We start from the raw sequence: 22,859 nt of genomic DNA, 5'->3' as shown, positions 1-22,859 counted from the left end.
ACAGGACAGTACAAGATGCACATGCACACTGAGGTCCAACGAGGTCACTAGGCTTTTAGGGGGCAAGCTGACCACTGCTGCTGCGCCATGTGGGCAGCACTTCCTTCCCTCTCCCGACCACAAGGACCTCTTCCGAATTGACCCTTCCTCTTCTCTAGTTTCTCTCTCTCCCTGCACATGAGACTTAGACCTACACAGGCAGTCATGTTCTTGAAGGTGGCCATGCCCCAGGGCAGACCCAGTGAGCACTTACCTGTTTGTCATCTTCATTCTTGCAAAGGACAAGAACCACCGGGGCGCCAGGGAAAACGGTGATGACCGACAGGCACAGCTCCTCCTGTATGATCTGCTGGGTGTATGTGAAGGCCCATATCTGGAGGGAAAGAGGCCAGGAAGGGTCACATCGGGATCCTTGGAAGCCCCCACTGGTGGGACACTACTGTGCCTGCGTGGGATAATGAGGACAGCCGGTACAAAGCACCGGGGCTCCTAGCAGGAACTGACATCAACAAGGTCGCCCTAGAGAATGCTGCTCAAGAGCCAGAGACTCAGAGATCACACCCCCACTGAAACCTCTGTCCCCACACCCTGTGAAGGGGACTGGCCTGGGGAGTTCAGGCCGCCTCTGCGAGGCACTGAACAATTCGGGGCTTTGGGCAGGAGCCTAAACAACACAACAGCCACGCAGCGTGGTGTCCAATCTCTGTTTGGATTGGATTGGTGTCTGTACCCCACACCTGATATTTTAAGCAGCTACTTGGTAGGTCACCCCCAGCAGTCTCTAGAATGCCCCCTCTTCTTTGAAAAGGAGCCCAATTCAGCATCCTGAGAACACGAGAATTAACGGCAGGAGGCAGACAGAGGGACAAAGGGAACGAGGAGGTGTTCTGAGGGAGGGAGAGGAAGAAGAGCGGAGAGGGAAGAAGAAAGTCATGAGAAATAAGTTATTCCCAGTGGGTGTGTGCACTCCAGCGCTTGGGTGTAACAGGTCATCTGGCCTCTGAGCTCCTGCGGAGAGAGCAGAAGTCAGATGGACAAGCAGAGTCCTGACGGTGAAAGAAAAGGGGCATCCTGAGAGGTTCATTATGGGAAAGGTTCCTCACACATTTCCTCAAAGGTGCCAGAGATCAGAGCAACCAACTGCTCCTGAAGAAGCCCAAACTACTTCGCAGTTCATAAATCAGGGGGGCGAAGGTGCTGGCCTAACAGTTGTCAAATGTGAACCTCCAAGAGGTTTCTCCCACCTTGGGAAATGGGGATAACCCCTGCCCTTTGCCTTCATCATGCGGCAAAGCAGATGATTCGTGAATTGGATGCCCCGAGCAAAGCTGCAGAGAGGACCCTGTTGAGGGCCGTATCTCTCCTCCCCTACTATACCCTTGCTGACCAGTTGACCCTCGGCCTCTGGACCAGGCCACTCCTTGGCTACTTCTCCTTAGCTCAAGAAGGAAAAAGGGTGCCTTAGCTGGTCAGCCCCTGCTCTAGGACCATGTGTTCCGTAAGTCAACAGGGTCCATCTGCTCCTCATTTTGCTCCTTCCCTAGCTCATGGCAGCCACCTCTTGGCCCCAGGTCCTCACTTGACTTCGACTGTCCCCTGACATCTCCAATGTCTTTCTGTGACCTGGCTTGTTCCTCCTCCTCTCCCACAGGCTTGGGCCCTTCTGCTCTCCCCACCAGACCACCTAGATGCTGACAACTGCTTCTCCTGATCTGGGACCTTACCCTGTCCCTCACACCTGGATGGGGCCACCACCTAGTGGGAGCCACTGTCCCCTAGGGTTGTGTCGTGCCTGTGGATTCTTTTGTCCCTTTTCAAATTGCTGATGTTAGGGGAAGACCTAGACCAGAAAGTCCTCCCTGGGGAGTGGAGAGAAAAATAGAGACGAAAAAAGACTGGCTGTGAGATGAGAATTCTTGAAGCCTAGGGATGGGTACATGGGGGTTCTTTATACTCTTCCATCTATTTCTATCCCTATTTTAAAATTTTTCTAATAAAAAGTTATGAAACGTACTCCTTGGGACCTATCAAGGGGTTCTCTGGCCTTGTGCATGTGAGCATTCTCCACATGGATCTGCCTTCCTCCAGGAGAAGCTGGAAGGGGAGAGACCTTTGTGTGCACAGAGGCGATGCAATACCGTGATGGCCCTGCTACATAATGGTTAACGTTTATGGAGGATTATTACGTGCCAGGCACTGTTCTGGGAGCTTTATACAGAGTAATTTAATCTTCAAAAGACTCCTAATAGGTAGGTATTATTATTATCCCCATTTTACAGATGATGAAAGTAAGGCTCAAAGAGGTTATCCAAAGTCACGTAAGTGGCCCACTCTCTTCAATAGCTCTGCTAGTGCTGCTGCTGCCGCCAGTCATGGCTGGCGCTGGCGCCCTTCTATTCAAGTTTAATCACAGGGGCTGTCTGTCCCTGAGACGCCTCTTCCAGGTCGTCAATACTAAAACTATAGATCAGCTCCATCTGGACAGCAGAGAACTGGCAAGAGGTTCTTCTTCTTGGCCAGTTCCCAAGGACAACCCCTAGGAGGAGAGAAGCAGAGTCACCCCCCATGGTGGGGACTGGGGACAAGGCAGACCAGAGAGTAGGCCCCTTCCCTAACATGGGTGGGAACTGGGGCAAGAGAATGAATGGAGGCCCACACTCTGTGGACTCCACTCCAGACCAGGGGACAAACGCAGCACTGGCTTCCAGCCTGGGCCTGCCCCTCCTTCCTTCCCACTCCTCTCTCTCCCTGACTGTGAACTCCCAGCCTGCATATCCACATGTGGTCATTCCCCTCACGGTCCCCCTTGGGCCTAGGTATGTGCTAGGGACACAGTCCCCCCTCAGGAGGATGGACCCAGGGGTGAGATCCATGCAGGTCCTGAAATCAGGCTCCACCCATTCGGGTGGGGGCTCTTGGGTCCTAGACATCTGGAGTAGAAGGTGGGAGCGGATCCTGGGTGTGGGCCCCGAGGATTCCCTGCCCTCTGGCGGTGGGGAGAGAAGGGCCCAGGTTCAAGAGCAAGGCTGCCAGGGAGCTATTTGTCCAGGCCCATCGTACAACTGGCCTCAACTTTAGACATCTGCATCATCTGGAAATGAGGCTGAACATGTAGTCACTGATGTGGAAAGAAGACAAAGTTCATCCCTCTGTCTCATTATCCGACCACACAGCTCGCAGTGAACCATGAATTAGCATGTTAAAAATAAACCCTGTAATTATCCTATGATCACCATAATACACTGGCTTTGTATTTTTTATGTTAAAAGCATTAACTGATTAAATATAAAAACTTAAAATATACCACCATTTCCGAAAGCCCATTTTGGCTTTTCTTCTTTTTTTTAATATTCTACGGGCTTCAAAGACTGGAAGTGCTGGGGGTGGGAGGGGAGAGGTAGTTCTTTTGACATCTGAGACACCCCCTCCACAAGGGCCTTTCGGGAAGGAATGCATGTGGTACACCCCAGGCTGAGGCTGGGGCTGAGGAAACCACCGCAAGACACCCAGGGGAGGATGTGCACACGCAGACGGGAATCGAAGCCCTTACGCTAAGCGGGCTTTCCGTTAGCTGGTGCTTTACTGGCATCAAAAGAATTCAGCCTCACAATTTCCCAGAGGAACACAGCTCTCTGGCCACATCTGCAAGAGAGGGGAGGAGGGAAGCAGAACACAGGAGTGAGTTGGGCAGGAAGCAAGGAGAGGTTTTCCGATTCCCATTCTGCGGCCTGTCAGACTTCCCAGAACGACCAGTGATGAATGGGTTTATTAAATGTATCCTGGAGTCAGAAATGGATTCAGGAAGGCAGCAGTGGTTGGTTAGGGTGACCTGGCCTCCATCGCTGAGCACTGGGCCACCTGCTGAGACTCCATCTGGGACACTGGCAAAGTCATAGCTCCTACTCCCAGTGTACACACACACAGCTATACCCATGAAAGGTAACCCAGAGGCCATTCTGGAGGTGGTGTGGGTGGCCTCGCCCCTCTGGGACAGGCTAGGAGGGGGCTGAGGAGGAGGGGGTCCACTCCTGGACCTCCAGCCCCTTTGTTCCTGCCCTGGAAGAGGTGAGCTGATGATGGGGAGGGGATGGTTCAGGCTGGACAGGCTTAAGGCATTTTGTGCTTAGAGGAAGTCACTGGAGGTAAGCACTGTGGGTGGGAGAAGGGAGTGGCCTGGCTTCAGGGGCAGGAGACTTCTCTCTAGTCAATGCCCATCTGGCTGCAGCTGTGAAAGCCTGGATGAATAGGGGCCACGGCACGCAGCCTGGGGCTTATTGTCTGGCACTGGATGGAGAAGCAGAGAGGAAAGATCTTCTTAAATGGAGATAAGTGAAGGAGCGAAGTTCTGAAAGAGGCAGGCAGGAGACGAAGTGGGGGCCCCGGCACAGGGGTTCACTTAGAATGGTCCAGAGCCACCTCTAGCAGGCAAGAAGCAATCAGCCCAGGGCAGTGGTTCTCAGTTGGGGTGATTTTGTCCCCCTGCACCTACCCAGGGGACATTTGGCAGTGTCTGGAGACATGTTTTTATTATTATGACTAGGTAGGTGGGGCCAGGGTTTCTGCTAAAATCCTTCAATGCACAGGACAGTCGCCACAGCAAGGGATTACCTGGTATTAAAGCCAATAGTGCTGAGGTTGAGAAACCCTCACCTAGTCTTAAGGACTTGGTCTCCAGGAGGCAGCAGGCCTGTGTCTGAACCCTGCTGTGGCATTACTCGTGTACGATCTCGGTAGCACTGGTCAGCTTCTCTAAGCCTCACTTACTCTGTCTGTGAAATGGGGGTGAGGAGGGGGTCACTGAGGTCAGTGGTACTCTGAGCAATGCCAGGAGCTGACCCGAGTTGACTGTGAATGTGGGACCTCCTTGGTGGGATGGGATCTGAGCCGAGAGCATTCAGGGCCACTGGCAGGCCCCGAACCTCTTAGACCACACTGGGCAATGCACTCATCCATTGAACACGCCCTTGAAGCCCTCTTCAGACAAGGTGTCTGGAATGAACGAGTGGCTGCAAGTGAAACCTTAGTTAGCTGATCTCTTGATGCAGCTGGATCCCTGAAGGATCACTCAGATGCACTGACTGGCCATGCCAGGGTCGCCTCCATCAGCTGCGCAGACACAGACCTCAGCCACATCCTGGTGGAGGGCCTCTGACCAAAGGCGGCAGGGTGACCTGGCAGGCTCTGAGACACACTCCCCTCCTTCAACTGGGGCCTTCACTAGACTCACTTTTTGAGACTTTTCTTTCTTTCCAGTCCATCCTGTCCTTTCCTTCAAAGTTGTAGGAATATACTTACACATGAGATTAAATACCCACACCCAGCACATTTTTTGTAGAGTCCTGTTGACGGACTCCGGAGTGACTGCCGGGGCTGTAATCCTGGCTCACCTGCTCATTAACCCTGTGAACTTGGGTGACTTACTTAATTCTGTTCCTCAGTTCCCTCATATGTGAAATGAAGATAATATCAGTCCCTAGGAGGATAATGGTAAGGAACAAATGGGTTAATACATATGTGTGCCCAAAACGGTGCTGGCCACAGAGCGAGTGCTCAGTTACTGACTGCATGTTGACTATGATGATGGAGGAAGCCAATAGGAAGACAGATGGGCCTAGAGCTCTTCCTTTGGAAAACTGCCTTTGCTTTGCCTCCCAGGAGAGACGCTGGAGAGGCAGTTGTGATGGGCCATTCCCAAGGGTGTGTTGAGAAAGCTTGGGAAGGAGGGGTGGTATCAGGCATGGGAGGCGCTGTGCTGGCACCCTGTCCCACTGGTGGACCCACTTAGGGGTGCCAATGTGAGTCCAGGTTTGGGGGAAGAGCTTTTATCTTCATCTCACCCACCCAGGGTATCAGCTGCCTGCACGCATACTTCACAAGCCAGTGGCCTAAATTGCTAGGGACATAGGTAGAAGGACACACTAAAAAGGTTTTAATTTACGTTTTTTCCCTTTCTTTAAATTGGGATAGCAACTAGATTGCTGCATCTGTCTTCCTTCTTTCTTTCACAGATATTTTTCTAGGGAATCCAACAAAGTTAAGAGGGAATTTGTTAACCTGGAGGCTGCTTGGGCTTCACACATTTACAAACTGATGATGTATTTCTCTCACATTCCACCCAAGGCATCAGTTTGCCGACATCTTCAATATATAGTCAGATTAAACATTTTGCTCCCAAGGTTGACAAGCCAGCCAAGAAAGGGATGTTAGGCAGAAGGATGAAGGATAGATGGGACAGGGAGTGGAGAGGGACATGAGCCAGCATCAGAGCCAGGGGACAGCTATAGTCTGATAGTCTCCTTTCAACAATGAGGACACCCATGTACCTGGGGACACACCAACTGGAGAGGACAAAGCCAAGTGGAAGCAGATCTCAGGGCTCCTGACCCCCATCCTCTGGTGCTCTTTCACCCCAGACATCTAGGACTCTGGAGCTCCCCACCCAAGTGGATGGAGCCTGATTTCAGGACCTGCATGGATCTCACCCTGGGTCCATCCTCCTGAGTGTAGACTGTGTCCCTAGCACACATCTAGGCCCAAGGGGGATTGTTTAGAGGGAGTGACCATGTGTGGATATGCAGGCTGGGAGTTCAGGGTGGGGGAGTGAGGAGTGGGAAGGAAGGAGGGGCAGGCCCAGGCTGGAAGCCAGTGCTGCGTGTGTCCCCTGGTCTGGAGTAGTGTCTGCAGAGTATAGGTCTCCATTTATTCTTTTGCCCCAGTTCCCACCCATGTTAGGGAAGGGGCCTACTCTCTGGTCTGCCCTGTCCCCAGTCCCCACCATGGGGGGTGACTCTGCTTCTCCCCTCCTAGGGGTTGTCTTTGGGAACTGGCCAAGAAGAAGAACCTCTTGCCAGCTCTCTGCTGTCTAGGTGCAGCTGATCTATAGTTTTAGTATTGATGACCTGGAAGAGGGGCCTCAGGGACAGACAGTCCCTGTGATTAAACTTGAATAGAAGGGCGCCAGCGCCAGCCATGACTGGCAGTAGCAGCAATAGCAGACTATTGTGTGGTGGCTAGATTGTCCAAATCCTGCCTCCATCACTCACTAGTATATGAGCTCGGATAATCTCTCTAGGCACTGGTGTCATCTGTGAAAGGAGGAGAACAGTAATACCTCCTTACCAGGGGGCTTGTGTCATTTCCTTGATGTGGCCTCTCAGAGACAGAGGAGGTGGAGCAGGAGAGAGGCTGAATGAGTCATGGGAAAGGGTGTGAGGGGCAGATGCGACTCTCTTTGCACAGACCAAGAGGCAGGACGAGGAGAGAGACATGGGAGGGGAGAAGTGGGGAGAAGAGGCAAAGCAGGGTTAAGAGGAGCGAGCCCTCCAACCCTGGGACGCATTAGCAGAGCGGTCAGGAGGCAGGAAGGCAGGACTGCGGGCTCATGCCAGAAGGATGAGAAAGGTAACACCAGTCAGTGCTACATGTGTGTATACTCCACACACAGATGTGTGCACACACACACGGGGATTATTCAAGCTGAGCGAGTTATGTGGATTTCTATCAGTCTAGGGTGGGTTTACCACCTTCAAAACACTTGGACATGCATCCCAGTCCCGCTGTTGGCTGCGCCCCCTCTAGAAGGGGGTTGTGTCTAACCCAGCCTAACCCCACCTTGCACCCCAGCCTGCAGCCTGCGGCCCGGGGCACCGTGGGCACTCGGTATTTTCTGCTCAGGCGGAACGATAATCTTTCTATCTCCAAGTGTTCTTCCATTAGCCTGAATTCACACTGCTGCTACACAAACCCAATTGTTCTCTCCAAAGCAGAGAGGAGCCACAGCTGGCACTACCATCTAGAAGAAACTCTGCTCACTTCAAGACTGTTACTATGATAACCTTTAGTTTCCCACAGATAATGGCTTTTTCCTCCTCTCTCTCACACTCCTGGAAGGTCACCTGGGATAGGCACTATTACCCTCTGGTCAAATAAATGCCTGGCAACCTCTCCCTAGGGCCAGGCTATTGGGGGACCAGAAAAGCCCCCGCTTTGTGGAGACAGACCAAGCGAGCTCCTGTCCCAGGGAAAAGGGAGGCGACAACATTCTGGCTCTTGGGACCCCCATGAATAGCACCCATACACAGAGTCAGAAGAGAGGGATGTGCGTCACCTACTCACATCTTACAAAATGCCATTTGAGCAAATTGTGTCACTTCCAGCCAGGCTGCCACACCTACAGCAAAATGGACACCTCTGCTTCCTCTGCCTTTTCTTGTCTGACTCAGGCAGCCCCCTCCCGTGTCCTGCTGGAGCAGAGAGTCGGCTCTTGAAAATGTCACAGCAAGGGCAGGCAGGTGGTGAGAAGCCTCAAACGCTGGGCCAACAGTGTGGATTTTTGTGGTAGACAATGGGGAGCCATTGAAGGCTATATTGAGATGAGGAACAATGTTTTGATGATTGCAGGTCAAATGGGGGATGAGGTGCAGGGACTGGAAGTTGTGGCCAGATTCTAACACAATGGTTCCCCACAGAGAGGTTTTGTGCCCTAGGGGCATTTGGCAAAGCCTGGAAACAGTTTGATTGTCCTGAGTGGTGTGTATGGGGGTGCTACTGGCATCTGGTGAGCAGAGGCCAGGGATGCTGCTAGACAGCCTATGAAGCGAGGACAGCCCCCACCACAAAGAATTATCCAGCCCAAAAAGTCAGGGGTGCTGAGGCTGAGGAATGCTGATCAGGCATGAAGAAGTGAATGCAGGGTCCCAAGAACAGCTATTCCGAGGGAAGAAGTGATGGGACTTGCAGAAGCGGGGGACACAGGAGAAAGAGGAGCCACAGCAGATGACAAGATTGGAACCATGGAGTCTGGGAGAAAGTGGCCACGTGGAGAGAAATAGTGGGGTGGGGAGAGGGCCGGGGTGTCTGCCATGTGCTGGTAGCTAACCGTTGGCTTGAATTACAGATGAGTTTGTTGTGGCTGTGGACTTGCTCCATCACCCAGCCTCAGCCCAACACCTGTGAATGCTATTTCCTGGGCCGCCCTCCCTCCCCTCCTTGATTTGGCCTATTTCCCTCATCTCTCAGGACGCAGCTCATTTTCAAGTCCTCTGGAAGGCTTCCCTGATTCTCATGCATATGTTGGATGACTCTCTTGGTGCTTCTATAGTGCCCTGGACAAAACTCTATCCAGGACTGAGATTCTATCAGAATGGCTGCTTACTTGCTTATTTCTGTGTTTGATCCCTCAAGGGGCCATGGAGGCCTGCAGCCTAGCTGTTCATCTCTGCACTTTCACCATTGGAGAAAATGTAGATGTTTGTTGAGTGAATTAATGAATGAATTCATGGATGGATGAAGATATAGAATTTGCGGCTCACCGAAACAGAGGAGGTTGCTAAAGCTGGACGCATGGATAAAATCTCCAAGAAACCAATTTTGGAGAAAAGAACAGCGACCTGAGAACCTTGGTGAATACTCATCATAAGGGTATGAGAGTGGAGGAGAAGAGCCAGCAAGAAAACAGAGATGGAAAGAGCAGGAGTGCAGGAGAATCAGGATCAAGCAGCATCATCAGAGCCAGGAAGAAAGGTACGAGATGGATGTGCTGTAATGCATCCAGCAGGCCAAGGGTTACAGAGATTGAGACAGGCTGTGAATGTGTCAGTGACCTTTACAAGAGCAGCTGCATCCTTAGAGGGGAGAACGCTGACCTGCAGAACACAGCGGTGTTATGCTGATGAATCAAGTAAGGCACAAGGAAACCTTTCTGAGAAAGGGCGACACAGTTCCTCCAGACCTGGGGAAGGCAGGAGAGAGCAGAGGTGGAGCCACAGGCCTGCTGAGGGCAGGACTGGGACAAATGAGGGCACCGTCCAGAGCAGGGCTGCGGACGACGGTGATGGTTTTACCAAATCTGACGTGACTACCTGGCAGTCATTGAAACCAGCAGGAGGCTCACAGAGCAGGCATTTCATCCTGCTTTTCTCCATTTGCATTTCATATTTGCTAGGAAGCTGTTCCCCCACCCTGCCTGACCCAGCCCACATTTACTGCCAGCAGGTTGGATACCAATGACGCCCTTCATTCAACTGCTAATTTAATGGCAATTTCCTATAGGCATGATGTTGCCTGCGAAGGTGTCTTTCAGAGAACTTCCATGCATCTGGCAACCCAGCAGAGTGAACCCAGTCCAGACTGAGGGTGCATCAAACTTCTCCAGCTCTGCAGCTGAGCTCTGGCTATAACTGGACACCTAATGTCATGTAGAAGCAGGTGATGGGGGCTGAGTCTACGCACACGTTCATATATCCCCAGCCAATTACTTACCTGGGACATTGTATCCTCGCCTTTGCTCTTGACACAGGGGCTTAACTTGACATTGGAGATCTTTTGGTTATCCTGCTTTTGAGACTCTAGGCACTTCTGCCTCTGTCGGATATTGCCCTTCTGGATGGACGAATCCTTGGGGATTCTAGAGGAAAGCCACAGGAGAGATGAGAATCTGCTGGTCTTTGGACTAGTAATACTAGCAGCTGGAGGGGTTGGGGCAGTGTTTTGAGAATGGCAGGGGTGTTTCACCCTGGGCTGTGTTATAAGAATTTGTGCTGCTGGGGGTGGGGTGCCACTAGGAACAAGGCCACCAGGAAAGACACAGGAGCCGCAAGGGTAGATGGAGCCTGGAACAGAGCTCTCAGGTCACCCCAGGGCTCAAACCCCAGAGGATGAGAAATACTGCTACTAGCTAACCATTCATCTCTGATGCTACTGATTAATATAATTCCTCTCTGGTTTCAGGGATAAGGGGAACCAACTGTTCTTCTCAGACCTGCATATCCTTAATAACTCTCATCTAGTTTGCTACAGGCTGTCTCCTCTCCAGACCAAGTCAGCCGAGGGCCCCTCCTTGCAGCCAGCAAAAGCTTGAATGGTAGAGTAGATACCTGAGTTCTGGGTAGACATTCTCCAGGTACCACTTGAAGCTCTGGCACAGCAGAGTGCTCCTTAGGTCCACTCTGCTGTCAATGCTAGGGATGACGGCGATGGGGGGAGATAAAAGATAAAACACAGATAAAGATTAAAAAAAACGAAGATAAAACACAGCTGTGTCAGAGACAAGTACCAGGCTGGGAACCAAAGAGCACAACCTGCTCCCATGTCTCTCTGGAGAGTGCTGGAGACATTAACCAAGAGAGATTTCTAGGGCTTCAGACAGAGCTATGGAAACACTTAGCAATATCTCACAACAGTGCCATAATGACACCAAGGACTTCGGCTTTTACTTGGAAATGGAATTTGGGTGTGTTTTTACTTTCCATTAAAAACCAAGCTACAAGAACATAAAGTGTGTTAATAATTCACTGTTGGGGCTTTGCCTACTTACTCACAAATCTCTCCTTGGATTTTGCAATTGAAATACCACCCCTGACTGCCCAAGCCTCAAAGAATCCTCTCCTTTGGCTGGTCCTGCCGCCTGGGCAGGTATCTGTTCATCAGATGTTTATTGAGTACCTAATATGTGCCAGGCATTGTGCCCAATGTGGGATATGATCGTGAGCTTTTGAGCAGTAGAGAAAGGTAATGAAACAAGAGACTCCAAGCCTACATAGACATGAGATGGACATGTGGGGGCTGTGGGAGAACCTCAGAGGTGCACCCTTGCTTGTTGGGTTTGTGGTGGTCAAGGTAGTGATGTCGGTGCTGGTATCTGGAAGGAAAAGTAGATGTTATCCAGACACACCAGAAAATGGGTGAGGTAGGGCCCCTGGGAAAGACAGGGGAATAGTGAAGAGAGATTAGTGCATGTGGAAAAGTGAGATGAGTCCTGTTGGCAGAGGCAGTGCTGCAGGAGGTTAGAATGTATGCATGTACGTATATGTGTGTGTGTGTATGTGTGTATGTGTGTGTGTGTGTGTAGTTAGGAGGCAGTGGTGGAAACCCAGGTGCTCATCATGCTTTCAGGTAGGGAAATGAGTGTGCAAACAGAGAGAAATCACAGGTTTGAGTCCCTCTTCTTCTCTCCATCTGTACCACCAGCTCCTGCCTGAGTGCTATTTACACTTTGTCCTTCCTTGGCAACCATACAGAACTGGCCCCGCTCTGTCCAGCCTCACCTCCTTCCACCCTTGCCTAGTCCAAGTGCTCTCATGGCACTGGGATTTCTTATACAGCACCACCCACATTTCCTCCCCAGACTCTAAGTTCCATGGGGACAGCAATGATGTCACTGTTTTTAAACAATACTGAATGTTCAGTATTTAGCAAGGACCTGGGTGCTCAGCGCATGAATGAGGCAGTACCACTGGGACTTGGTGAGCGTTTGGATGTGCAAGGAGAGGAGGAAGGAGGAGTCAACGTTGACACCCAGATTTCTGACTTGGTAATAGGATGCAAGGAAGAGCGTCCACTGAGATGGGGAATATGGGATGAGGAGCAAAGTGGATGAGCTTAGTTAGGACTTGTTGAGTGAGAGGCGCCAGGGAGATATCCAGGCAGAGAGGTCCCGTTGATACTTGTATATAAGGGCCTGGAGCTCAGAGAAGAGGTCCAGGTTAGAGATAGAGATGCAGGTAACAGCAGTGTAGAAGTGGTGGTTGACGCCAGGGTGAATGGGTAGTAAGAAGAGGGATTATGACAGACTCTTGGGGAAGCCCAACATAAAAGGTGGGAAGAGGACACTGAGGCTGCAAACAGGACCGAGAAGGTGGAGCTTGAGCAGCAGGGCAAAAGCCAAGACCGTAGTTGTGGAAACATAGATATCAGAGATGCCCTGGAAGAGGGACAAGGAGGGAGAAGACATCCCAATGAAGTAACGGATGACGTAAAGGGGCCAAGGGAGTCACGCGTGAGCCAGGTGGGAGCGATTGCAGGAGACTGGGGGAAAGGCCGCACACACATCACATCACAGTCAGGGGAGGAGGGATGGGGAGGTGGAGCCGGAGACAGCGGATGCGGACAGCTGTTTCATGAAGCTTGGCTCTGATGGAGAAGACAGCGGTGTGGGTGATGAGCAACGTTGGACCGAAGGAGAGTTTTTGTAGTTTGTTTTCTTTCCTCCTCTTCCTTTTTTTATTTTTAAGATGTAAGACACTGAATCCGTTTAAAGGCAGATGGGAACCATGCAGTAGAGAGATTAGGGATCAGGAGGGAGTGTGGAGACATGTGGAGGGCAAAGTCCCGGAGAACACTGGTTCCCACAATGTCTGCACCTCAGAATCACCCAGGGGTGGGGGATGTCTGAAAAATTCTACTTCCCAGGCCTCACCCCAGACTAAATCAACTCTCTAGGGGTGAAGTAGGGGCATCGGTAGTTTGTGAAGCTCCCCGGGTGACTGCAATACGCAGGCTAGTCTGGGAACCATCACCCTAGAACCTTGCTCCTTGAATTCAGGTCCACAGAGCAGCGGCACAGCATCACCTGGGAGCTCATTAGAAATGCAGCCTTACTCAGCCAGCATCCATAGCTTAACAAGCTCCCTAGGGGATCTGTGTTCACATTAAAGTTTGAGAAGCCCTGAGCCTGGAGGAAGGGGGAGATGAAGCCAGACAGTGGGAACTCGATAAATGTTGATTTATGAATGAATGCAGGAATGAAAGGTGCATCCAGAGTACAGGTGGAGGGCTGGCCTGACACAGCAGGAAGCACACCTTGTTCTTGGAGATGAAAGAGACAGAGGAGGATGGTGCAGATATTGTATAGTGAAGTTTATAGGTGGGTCTGTCTTGGGAAGTTGAGGCCATCTATTTCATCCATAAAACAGAAGGTGTCATCTGCTGTGAGTGAAAGGAGGGGAGTGGCCTCAGAGGCTGGGGAGAGTTGAGAAGGTTTAAATGGCAAATGAGGGGGAGCACTGGCCAGGAAAATTGGCAGGACCAGTAGGCACACTGAGGGCCTCCTGGGACTGATGGCCATGCAGGGTTAGCAGCACCTGCTGATGTTTCCCAGAACAGCTCAGCAGCTGTGCACAGGGGAGGACAAAGGACAAAGTTGGGGTCATCCAGGGTAGAGGGAACTTTGCTTGGGGATGTTGATGGATGCACAACAGGGCAAAAGATCTGAGGACAACAACTTTTAAGCACTCTCTTCAAGCATAAGAGTGGAATCCAAGCTGGAGAGGAAAGTACGGAATAGAGGGGTGGATGGACATGGCCAGTGGACTGGGAGGTGATGAGGACTCAGAACAAATGCCTTACGAGGCTCTGGGTGAAAGAACTGGGGGGACAAATCACTTTGTCAGGGTCTGATTTAATCCTCCCAGCAGTGATGGGCTCGACCTGTGAAGTGCTGGCTGTAAAAAACACATCTGCTCAACAGCCTGACCAATGAATGACATTAGTATGACAAAGAACCATCGGTTCACCTCCAAAAAGATGAATGATAACATAAATGAAGTTGCCATCTTTCTCTCTTCAAATCAGCCCTGGGCTGGGGAATGCAGCATCATTTAGTTTTGGAATCAGACAGGTGTGGTTCAAGCCTCATCTCCCTCTTACAGTGACGTGATCTAGGGCAAGTAGCTTAACTTCTAGAGGCCTCAGTGGTCTCATCTGTAGAACAGGGGTAATTATACCCATTTCTCAGAGTTTGGGGAGGACTAATGAGATATCTTCTGTAATGGCATCTAGCACTTCATAAACACCCCTTCCCCTGTCCTCTTCCACCCCCGTGAGGCGGGAGCGCTGCTGTAGGGGACACTGTGTGATGCTGCTCTCCACAGGAAGGAGGAGAATTCAGGCTTGGCGGACTGAGAACTAGCAGGAGGGAACTCAGACCCGGAGGGACTAGGGCTGTTTAGTCCCACATCCTACCTTCCTGTAAAAAGCTAGAAATATTGGTCCATTGAACAAGGCACAGCCCCACCTAGTGAGTTGGTGGTCCAGATTGCCAGAGTCATTCTACCAGAGCTGCCTAAAGCTCTGCACCACCAGAACTGGGCCGGAGGAAGAAAGGGTGGGAAAGGAGAACAGCCCTAGTCTGGGCCCCGGAGGGGCTGAGAGGCTGGGGGGACTGGCTGACAGGCCTGTCAGGACACGCTCGCCTTGGGCCTATGAGCTGCAGCTCTTCTCAACTCTGCACAAATCAACCAGAAGGGACACTTACTTTCCAAACGGCCTCTCCAGGGCGAACGGCCGGGCAGCATAATAGTACTGCTTGTATTCATCCATCCACACTTCAACTGTCCGCTTGGTGTTCCTGTGGGGAGAGGGGGTGTCACGGAGGGGCTCTCTGAGAGGACCCATGATGCATCCAGTTAAAAAACACACACGTGAGCCAGTTGGCAGCACTACGGGGTGGGGCAACCAGGATCCAGTAACACTATTCTTCCCAGGGTGCTGAGCCCAGACAAGCCCTACGCCCTCTCCAAAGGGAACTTTACCCCAAGATACAGGATTTTAATAGTTATGACAAACTCTTCCCCAAAAGGTACAGACCAGAAAACTTACTCTAGAAACTAACAACTTCTGTAGCTCTTTTTAAAAAATTCTCAGTGAGAAAAGAGCCAGGAGAACCTGGCACATCCACGTGGTGCTAGAGACCAAGACGAAAGAGCGGGACCTGTGTTGGCCATCTCGCCTCTGACCACCCAGGCTGGTCCCCCAGGTGCTCCCCCTTACACAAGGGAAGTGTTAGGGTGCCAGCTCTCCAAGGGGAAAACCAATCACCGGGTCTTCCCGGCAGCTGTGCGAGCAGCTTGGTGCAGGTGTAAAGAATTAAGGAATCAAGCCATTTGTCCAACATTTTGCCAGCTCTCTTAAGTTTTTTAAATCAGGTATTTAAGTATCAGGTATTTGAGTCTGACCCCAAAGGTCACAGAAAGAGAGAGACAGACATGGAGGATGTCATTATTCAGCAGTCAGGGAGGCAGGGATATCAGGAAGAGCCCAGAGCAGAGACAGACGACGTGGGAAAACAGTCAGATGGCGGGAGCAGTGCGGGAGCAGCACCTGCCGAGGCGCACGTGAGCGAACTTGGGCTCTCACTGAAAAGGACGTGTTCCTCCACACTTCTGGTTCTGTTTGGAGCAGAGAGAATTGATAGAGGAGCATGGTGAGCCCTTCCAAGCTGGTGACATGAAATGACAGTCATGCACACAGCCTAGTTCTTGGTGCACTGAAGGCAGTTAACAGCATCCTGCTGGCTCCTTCCACTGGCCTGACCATCAGCAAACTGGAAGCTGCCTAGTAGATGGCTGTGCCACCTTTCTCTAACCACTGAATGACCCACTGGTGGCATGCAGGGAACCCACTGGCCAGGGCCCAGTCTCAAAGACAATGAATGTTCTGGATCCCAAGGCTCTGCCCTCTCATCCCAGCCTGGCTCCACTGCACATCACAGCCCCACGGCTGCCCTACCCCAGATGCCCCCAGCTCACCTTTCCCCAAGAGCAAAGCAGCCTGACCTTCGTTCCCACTGCTCCCGCCTGCTGGGCTTCTTCGTGCCCGACCCTTGCCACCACTGTGCTGTGACAGGTGTTGTTAACTCTCCTGCTCAGTCCCACACCTCCTCCCAGACCGCCGTGTCAGGACACGACCCACACCTGCTCATACGTGTGAAAACCGAGGACCAAAGAACTCAGAAGAGGAAAGCGACACCTCAAACGAAGGAAAACACCAAAAGAGGTGCATAGCTCCTCCCTCCCCAAAATAGACCTAATGATAGAAAAACAGGCAAAAGGGGAATAAATGGGTGAGTGAAGCTGTCAGAGGACAAGAGGATTAGCAAAAAGGAGAGAAGAAGCCAGAGGAAAAGATGAAAGAGAGAAAAAGGGATACACATGAATTATTTTTCAAGGAGAGGAGACAGGTTGAAAGAGAAGAAATCAAGCAAACGAGAGGGTGTACGAAGGAAGCAGGCAGGAGGAAGCAAGTGGGCACTGCTGGGTCGCTGAGTCCCTGGCACCTTCATCCTGTTCCCCAGGCAGGAGATGAGATGTTGCAGGGCCTGCCCAGCCTGGGCCCTGTCTATGTACCAGTGAGGCCCTGTGGCAGGCATGTGAGTTGTATCCACCTGTACCTCCCCATTCCCAGATCTTCCAAGGACCTTTCCGCTGGTGACTCAGCCTGAAGGCAGGAGCAACAGATCTTCTACAACTCAGAGGCAAAAACAGCCTCCTCTCCTTAACCCCAAACAACCCAAAACACCCCGAGCCCTGAGCCCTGGAGGATGGTGCTGCCCAGTGATTTGAAGCCCCGGAGGCCACATGTGGGGCCCCAGGGGAGTCAGTGGGGGAGATCAGCCTGGGAGCCGCCTGCCTAATGCCAGATTGGCATTAGGCAGAGCCCCAGGGAGCACGATGTGCATGTCCTGTCCATTCAGAAGGCTCAGGCAACCTACCGGAGAACCTAGGACAGCCACAACCCATCACCAGGAAGGCCCTCAGTTTTCTGCTGCCCCCACGGAGCCCCTGGAACGTGCACTTACTTTATATATGTGTTGGCGTTTCCATCTGGGAAGACATATGGGTGCTTCTTCCGGAAGACATGGCCCACTCGGCTGCAGGGGACAATCTCGAGGCTGCCCCCACACATCCACACTCTGAAGGAGATTTCTGCAAGACAGCAAGGCTCCCTTCATCACTTTGCACCCCTGGAAGGGAGGGGACACACGACAGCAGCTTCAAGGCACTAGGCCCGAGGAAGTGGCAAGGGCGTGCTACACCCAGCCTAGGGTGCTCCAGTCACAGCGTGTGCTCTGCTGGCTGGGCAACCTCAGTTTCCCCATCTGCCAATGGGGATGATAATAACTCACACTTGGGAATGTGGTAATGAGTTAATATGGAAACAGTGGCTGGCATGGAGGAGCACCTATCTAAATCAGCCCCTGTTCCATCCCCTCATGGAGGGACATATTCAGGGGCCAACATGGTGGGGGGCTCTGCTGCGATGCTTTAACCTGGAAAAAGGAACCTTGGGACAATGAGAGAGCTGCTTTTGGACACGTGGAAGATGGATTAGACTCGCTGGTATGACCCCAGTGGGTTAGAACCAGGACTGAGGAGAGAGAATTTCTATTCGAGAACATGGGAGAATTTTCAGACAGTCAAGAGCGAGATAGAAGTGGCTGAAATGGAGGTAGTGAGTTTCGCACTCTGACATGCTAGCAAAGGACATGGCCAGGATGCAACGAGGAGGATCAAGCTCCCAGGAGATACTTAGACAAGAAGTCCAGGAGAGCGCCTACCAAAACCCAGACTGCAATTCTACCAAAGGGCGCCTGAATCGTAGCCCAGGAGGAAGTTGGAGCATTAACCAAGAGCTGAGAGCAGCCACAGACAATGCTAGAAGCCTCAAAGATGTTGCTGGGGGTGCTCCCCTGGGCGGGGATTTTGCACACATACCCATTTCTTCCTGGTTGGCTGCTGCTGCAGGGACCTCAGAGAAGTGGGTGGGGTGCAGCAAGCAGAGGCCCCTGGGGCTGCTTACTGGCAGGCTTGAGGCAGTGGTGCTGGCCCAGAGGAAGCAGTGGAATACCAACAGGTTGGGGGGCATAGCTTATCATGGCCACTGTGTAGAATTGCCAGCACAGAGTGATAACAAAAAGCAGAATGACCGTAGGTAGTTTTATTATTGCTTTTAACCTCTCTAGACAGTGTACCCCCTTACTGCACCCAGGGCAGGCTGCCCTCCTGCACCCCACTGGGTCTGCCGCTGGTGGGAAAAGCCAGCTTCCTATCTGGGAATTCGTGCCCAAATTCTGCCCGGCCCATGCTTCTGTAGTCAAACTCAAGTATGAGGAAGACAGGCTGGGTCAGGAAAAATCCATGTCCGTGGGTAACTGCCCCTGGGAGGGACCACGTGGAAGTAGACCGGGTGTCCACACATGAGCAGGGAATGAGGCTATATTCCAGTACCTTCCCACCACATATGTGCCCTGCACCCTCCATCACCTTGGGCCCCATCTCGCTAGGTTTCTTCACCACCGGTCCTCTCTCTCATCCACTGCCCCTCCCACTTCCTGCTCTGCATCTCCCTTCATCCCAACTCTCAAAGAAGGTGCTTGGACCACAAATTCTTCATCCTGATCCTCACCTGCTTTCTCACTCACCTGTCCTTATCCACCCTTTACCTGTATCTTCCTGCCTCCTGCCATGTGTCCTTGGAAAGGCCAGTGAGTTGCAGGAAAGGCTTCCTTGACACCAACTCCACTGTTGCCACCTTCTCCACATCTCCCCTCTGCCTGCCCAGGTGCTGTCACGAATGGGCCACTGCTCATTCCCAGGAAACTCAGATTTCCCTGAGTGGGGACAATGTGTGCTCTAGGATGAAGAAAGTTCTTCTCAAGATTGCTACTGAATGATGACAAGAACAAGGGATGGGGGAGGAACGGGAAGAACTTGGCTTTGGGGTCAGCAGCCCCGAGCCTGCAGTAATCTACTAGCTGTGTCCCTGAGGAAACCTGCTGGAACTCCCTGAGGGTGGGTTTCCCCAGACGTCAAACGAAGATCATAAAAGCACTCCACAGGATTACTGTCGGCATCAAATGACATAGAATTCTGAGAATAACTGTGCAAACTCCAAGTGCAGTTAAAAGATCTGCAGCAGTTAGGACATTCCTCTGAAGCCAGTCACTAAGACACGAACACCAATGGCATCGCCCACTTCCAACTTCCCAGACGATTTACAGCCTTCTTTGGCTACAGGAGGCACTTGAAATTCGTGGATTCAACGCTCCAGATTTTGATTCTCTGTAAAGGTTCATGATACCTGGCAATCTGGCGTGTGACTGGGGCACTGATGAAATCGTGTGTGCCAGCCTGGTGTCTGTAGGAGTGAGCTTAGCCAACTGCCAGCACCCACCTCTCCAGCTTGCAGTGAGTGCACCAAGGGGCTGAAGAGGTGGTCCATGGAGTTATGTAGTACTTTTGCGCATTTAGGCTCAGGATGTCTTCCTTAACAGGTCTAAGGTCTACTGTGCCTCAATCAACTCCTCTCTGGGATCTCAAAACACAGTCTGCTCTAGTTCCCAAAAAGGAAAAACCTCTCATGTCTCAAAACCAGAGACGGAGGCCTTGCTTACTGATATAACCTACAAATTTTGTGCCAGCTTTCTTCCAAAAATATGCATACGTTTCAGCTATGGTCTCTTCCTTTCATGTATTCAAATGAGACATATGTCTCTCTTTATTTGCAAAGCGAATCCCTCCAACCTAGGCCTCAATCTCATCCCCCTACACTCCTGCAAACTGCTTCTTTCCTGTGCTCCCTTTGCCCAGCATTTTGCTTCTCTCTGAATCTACTGACCCCCCTCCCCTCTGCCCAGTCATGCACAGACCCCCCAACTTGGAAAGTAGTCACCTGAGCCTGCTCCTTCTCCACCTTCCTTCCAGTCTCCTGGCATTCTTCACCCCAAGGCTCTGTCTCTGAGTGTCTTCCTGACACTGCTTCTTCATCTGACCCCAACGTTCACTTGATGCCGAGGACTCACCTCCATGCCGCCAGCCCCAGCTCTGCTCCAGGCTCCAGCACCAACTTCCAATGGCTTCTTCATACTCAGTCGAGGAGCGCTGGGCACCATCAGAGGCATCAGTGCATCCTGCCCGCCTGTCAGCACCTCCCACAGCCGGCAGCAGCCTGCCTCCTCCCTCCACCTCGAAAACCACCCTTCCTCCTCCTCATTTTCCTGTGCCTGGTGCTTTAGCCTAAAACTTCAGAGTATCTCAGTTCTGCAAACATGAGCCATGGGACAAAAATGACCTCTTCATTAACTCCTGGGCAAGGCTTTGTTCGGTCCTCTTTCAGGTGAGAGCTGAGTTGTGCCAACAACCTGCTTGTGGTTGTGGATGTTCTTACTACACGATGCAGAAGCGGTTTTGATAGGACAACTGCCGGCGGGTAGCTTGCCATCGAAGCACCTCTCCCCAACTCCTAAACTCATGCTCTTGCCCTGATTCCACCCTCCCTCAGGAGTGAACACTCACCATCAGCCAGGACAGCTGTGGATACAGAGATACTGACTTCAGGGCACTCAGACCAACAAGAGACAAATCTATCGCCAGCTGTCACGTTTCTTCCTCATCCACTCATTCATCCAAACCTGACACAGGTCCATCTTAGTTCTCCTTCAGGCCAGCTGAGGCTCACAGCAGCCTGCCTTCTGAGATGTGGCAGGAGTTTCTCTCCTCTAGAGTTCAGACTGTCGTAACTGAGATGTTCAGAGACACGCGGGCTGACATACATTGCTGTGCTGCTGCCAGAGTCGAGGCAACCTGGGAAGTCTGTAGATCAGTGTAACGATTTACAGGTACTATAGTGTGGACTATTTAAAACAGACAGACAAGACACAGAGTTGCCCTTCCCTCATCTACACCACTGACTTCAGCAGAACTATGTGTCCAGGACTATAAGCCTGGCCCAGTGACTGGCAGATACCTGCTGAAGCCTTTGGAAAGTTTTGTAATCCTGAGGCCTGAGGCAGCGGGGGCTCGTACAGCAGAATTGCTGTAGACTGAGGTGTGAGGCAGCGAGCTTCCAGGTACAGCCCAGACCCTCCGCTCTCCAGGTCCGCAGCTCCTGCAAAGTCATCACTTTCTTAAGTGAAGGAGGATGGAGCAAAAAGATGATGTAGGGAGTTCGTAGGGGTGGTTCTTGCTGACTCAGCGCCCTCATAATCTCCCTGCTATGAATGTCATGCAGACTCAAATCCATTTTGAATTCTAGGCAGGGAGATGTGTAATTATTCCACCCTCATTGGGGGCACTGTTATCTTATTTTCTTTAAACTTCAGATTCACATTTGAGAGCAAATTGCCCTCTCCACCCTCCATTCTCACCTCTTCTGTCTCCTCATAGGCCACCACCCTTCATCAGAACCAATGTCTACCTGCAAAACCCATGACTGGTGGACAGGAATTCAGGGAAAATGAGAGAGCTTTCTCCCCAGGAACCAAATCACAGCAATTCATATGCCACTGCTTGGCCAGACTGGTCAAGATTCTAATTTCAGTTTATAGGCTGGTTTCTAAACAAAGGCAAAGGGAGCAGTAAAATGGGCTCCACGGGCTCCACTAAATGCAATGAGCCCTGTTTTAAATGAAGCCTCATATATTGTATAGACATATATTGCACACATAGCAGCATTATCCATTCCACCTTTGGGCAAGCTGAAACCTACTGAGGACAAAGGGAGTAGAGTGGACAGTGGTGGGCAGAGACATTCACCTGGCTGTTGTTATTTGTAAGTCTACACATAAATGTGGCGACAGGAAGCTTTCTTTTCAATAATGTTTAAGTTCTTAGTGCCTCCTGGGCCAGAAAGCTCTATTATTATTTTTTAATGAATGCATGAACTTGAGTAGAGATAATCTTATTGGCCCACAAGACAGCCTTGAGTCTGTAAGCAGAACTGTGTTTCACACACATCTAGGACAATCAGGCTGCATCCAGGCCCCCAACTTCTGACCGAGTAGTCACCACAGGCCCACCGTGGTCACCAAGGGACACACAACTGCAGATGCCAAGGTGTCACCCTTTATCCTTCCATCATCCCCATGGAAAAGGAACAACCAGTGTCCTCTCTGCTGGGACTCGATGAGACCTGGGGATGTTCGGGAGCAGCAGGAAGGGAGGGCCTCGAGGGACCTCACCTGGGCATGGAGATTAAGCAAAGTAGCCCAGACAAGGGACAGAGCAGTGGCCTGCTTCGCTTTGCTCTCCATCTGGGAGAAAAGATGACTTTTCATCAGACTTGGATGCTCTTCTCAGATGAGGCCATTGCCCTCATCTTGAGCCAAGGAGCATAGAAAGGGTGAGGCCGAAAGAGAAACTTGGAGGGATCAACTATTCCAGCATGTTGGATGTAGTCCTATTCTGACATGGCTCGTATGCAGCCTGAGGGGAAGCAGAGGCTCTGCACGTGGTCTAATCAATCTTCACAGCAGCCCCGTGATGTCGGGAGTGTAACCATTGCTATTGCTGCCATTACAAATTACC

General features: G+C 51.5%; 1 protein-coding gene across 1 annotated transcript in view; it reads right to left on the bottom strand.

The window, feature by feature from the left end:
• GALNT14 (polypeptide N-acetylgalactosaminyltransferase 14) overlaps positions 1–22,859 on the bottom strand; it is a 206,260-nt gene that overhangs the window by 1,521 nt on the left and 181,880 nt on the right. Inside the window, exons 10-14 of the mRNA XM_023619292.2 lie at positions 17,354–17,480; positions 15,032–15,124; positions 10,875–10,958; positions 10,261–10,405; positions 254–373 (exon numbers count right to left, since the gene is read on the bottom strand). Coding sequence (XP_023475060.1) covers positions 254–373; positions 10,261–10,405; positions 10,875–10,958; positions 15,032–15,124; positions 17,354–17,480 — 569 coding nt within the window. The remainder of the gene's footprint in view (positions 1–253; positions 374–10,260; positions 10,406–10,874; positions 10,959–15,031; positions 15,125–17,353; positions 17,481–22,859) is intronic.

Source organism: Equus caballus, chromosome 15 (assembly GCF_041296265.1).
Source record: "Equus caballus isolate H_3958 breed thoroughbred chromosome 15, TB-T2T, whole genome shotgun sequence".
NCBI lineage: Eukaryota > Metazoa > Chordata > Mammalia > Perissodactyla > Equidae > Equus > Equus caballus.
This window is presented reverse-complemented; position numbering and strand designations above follow the sequence as displayed.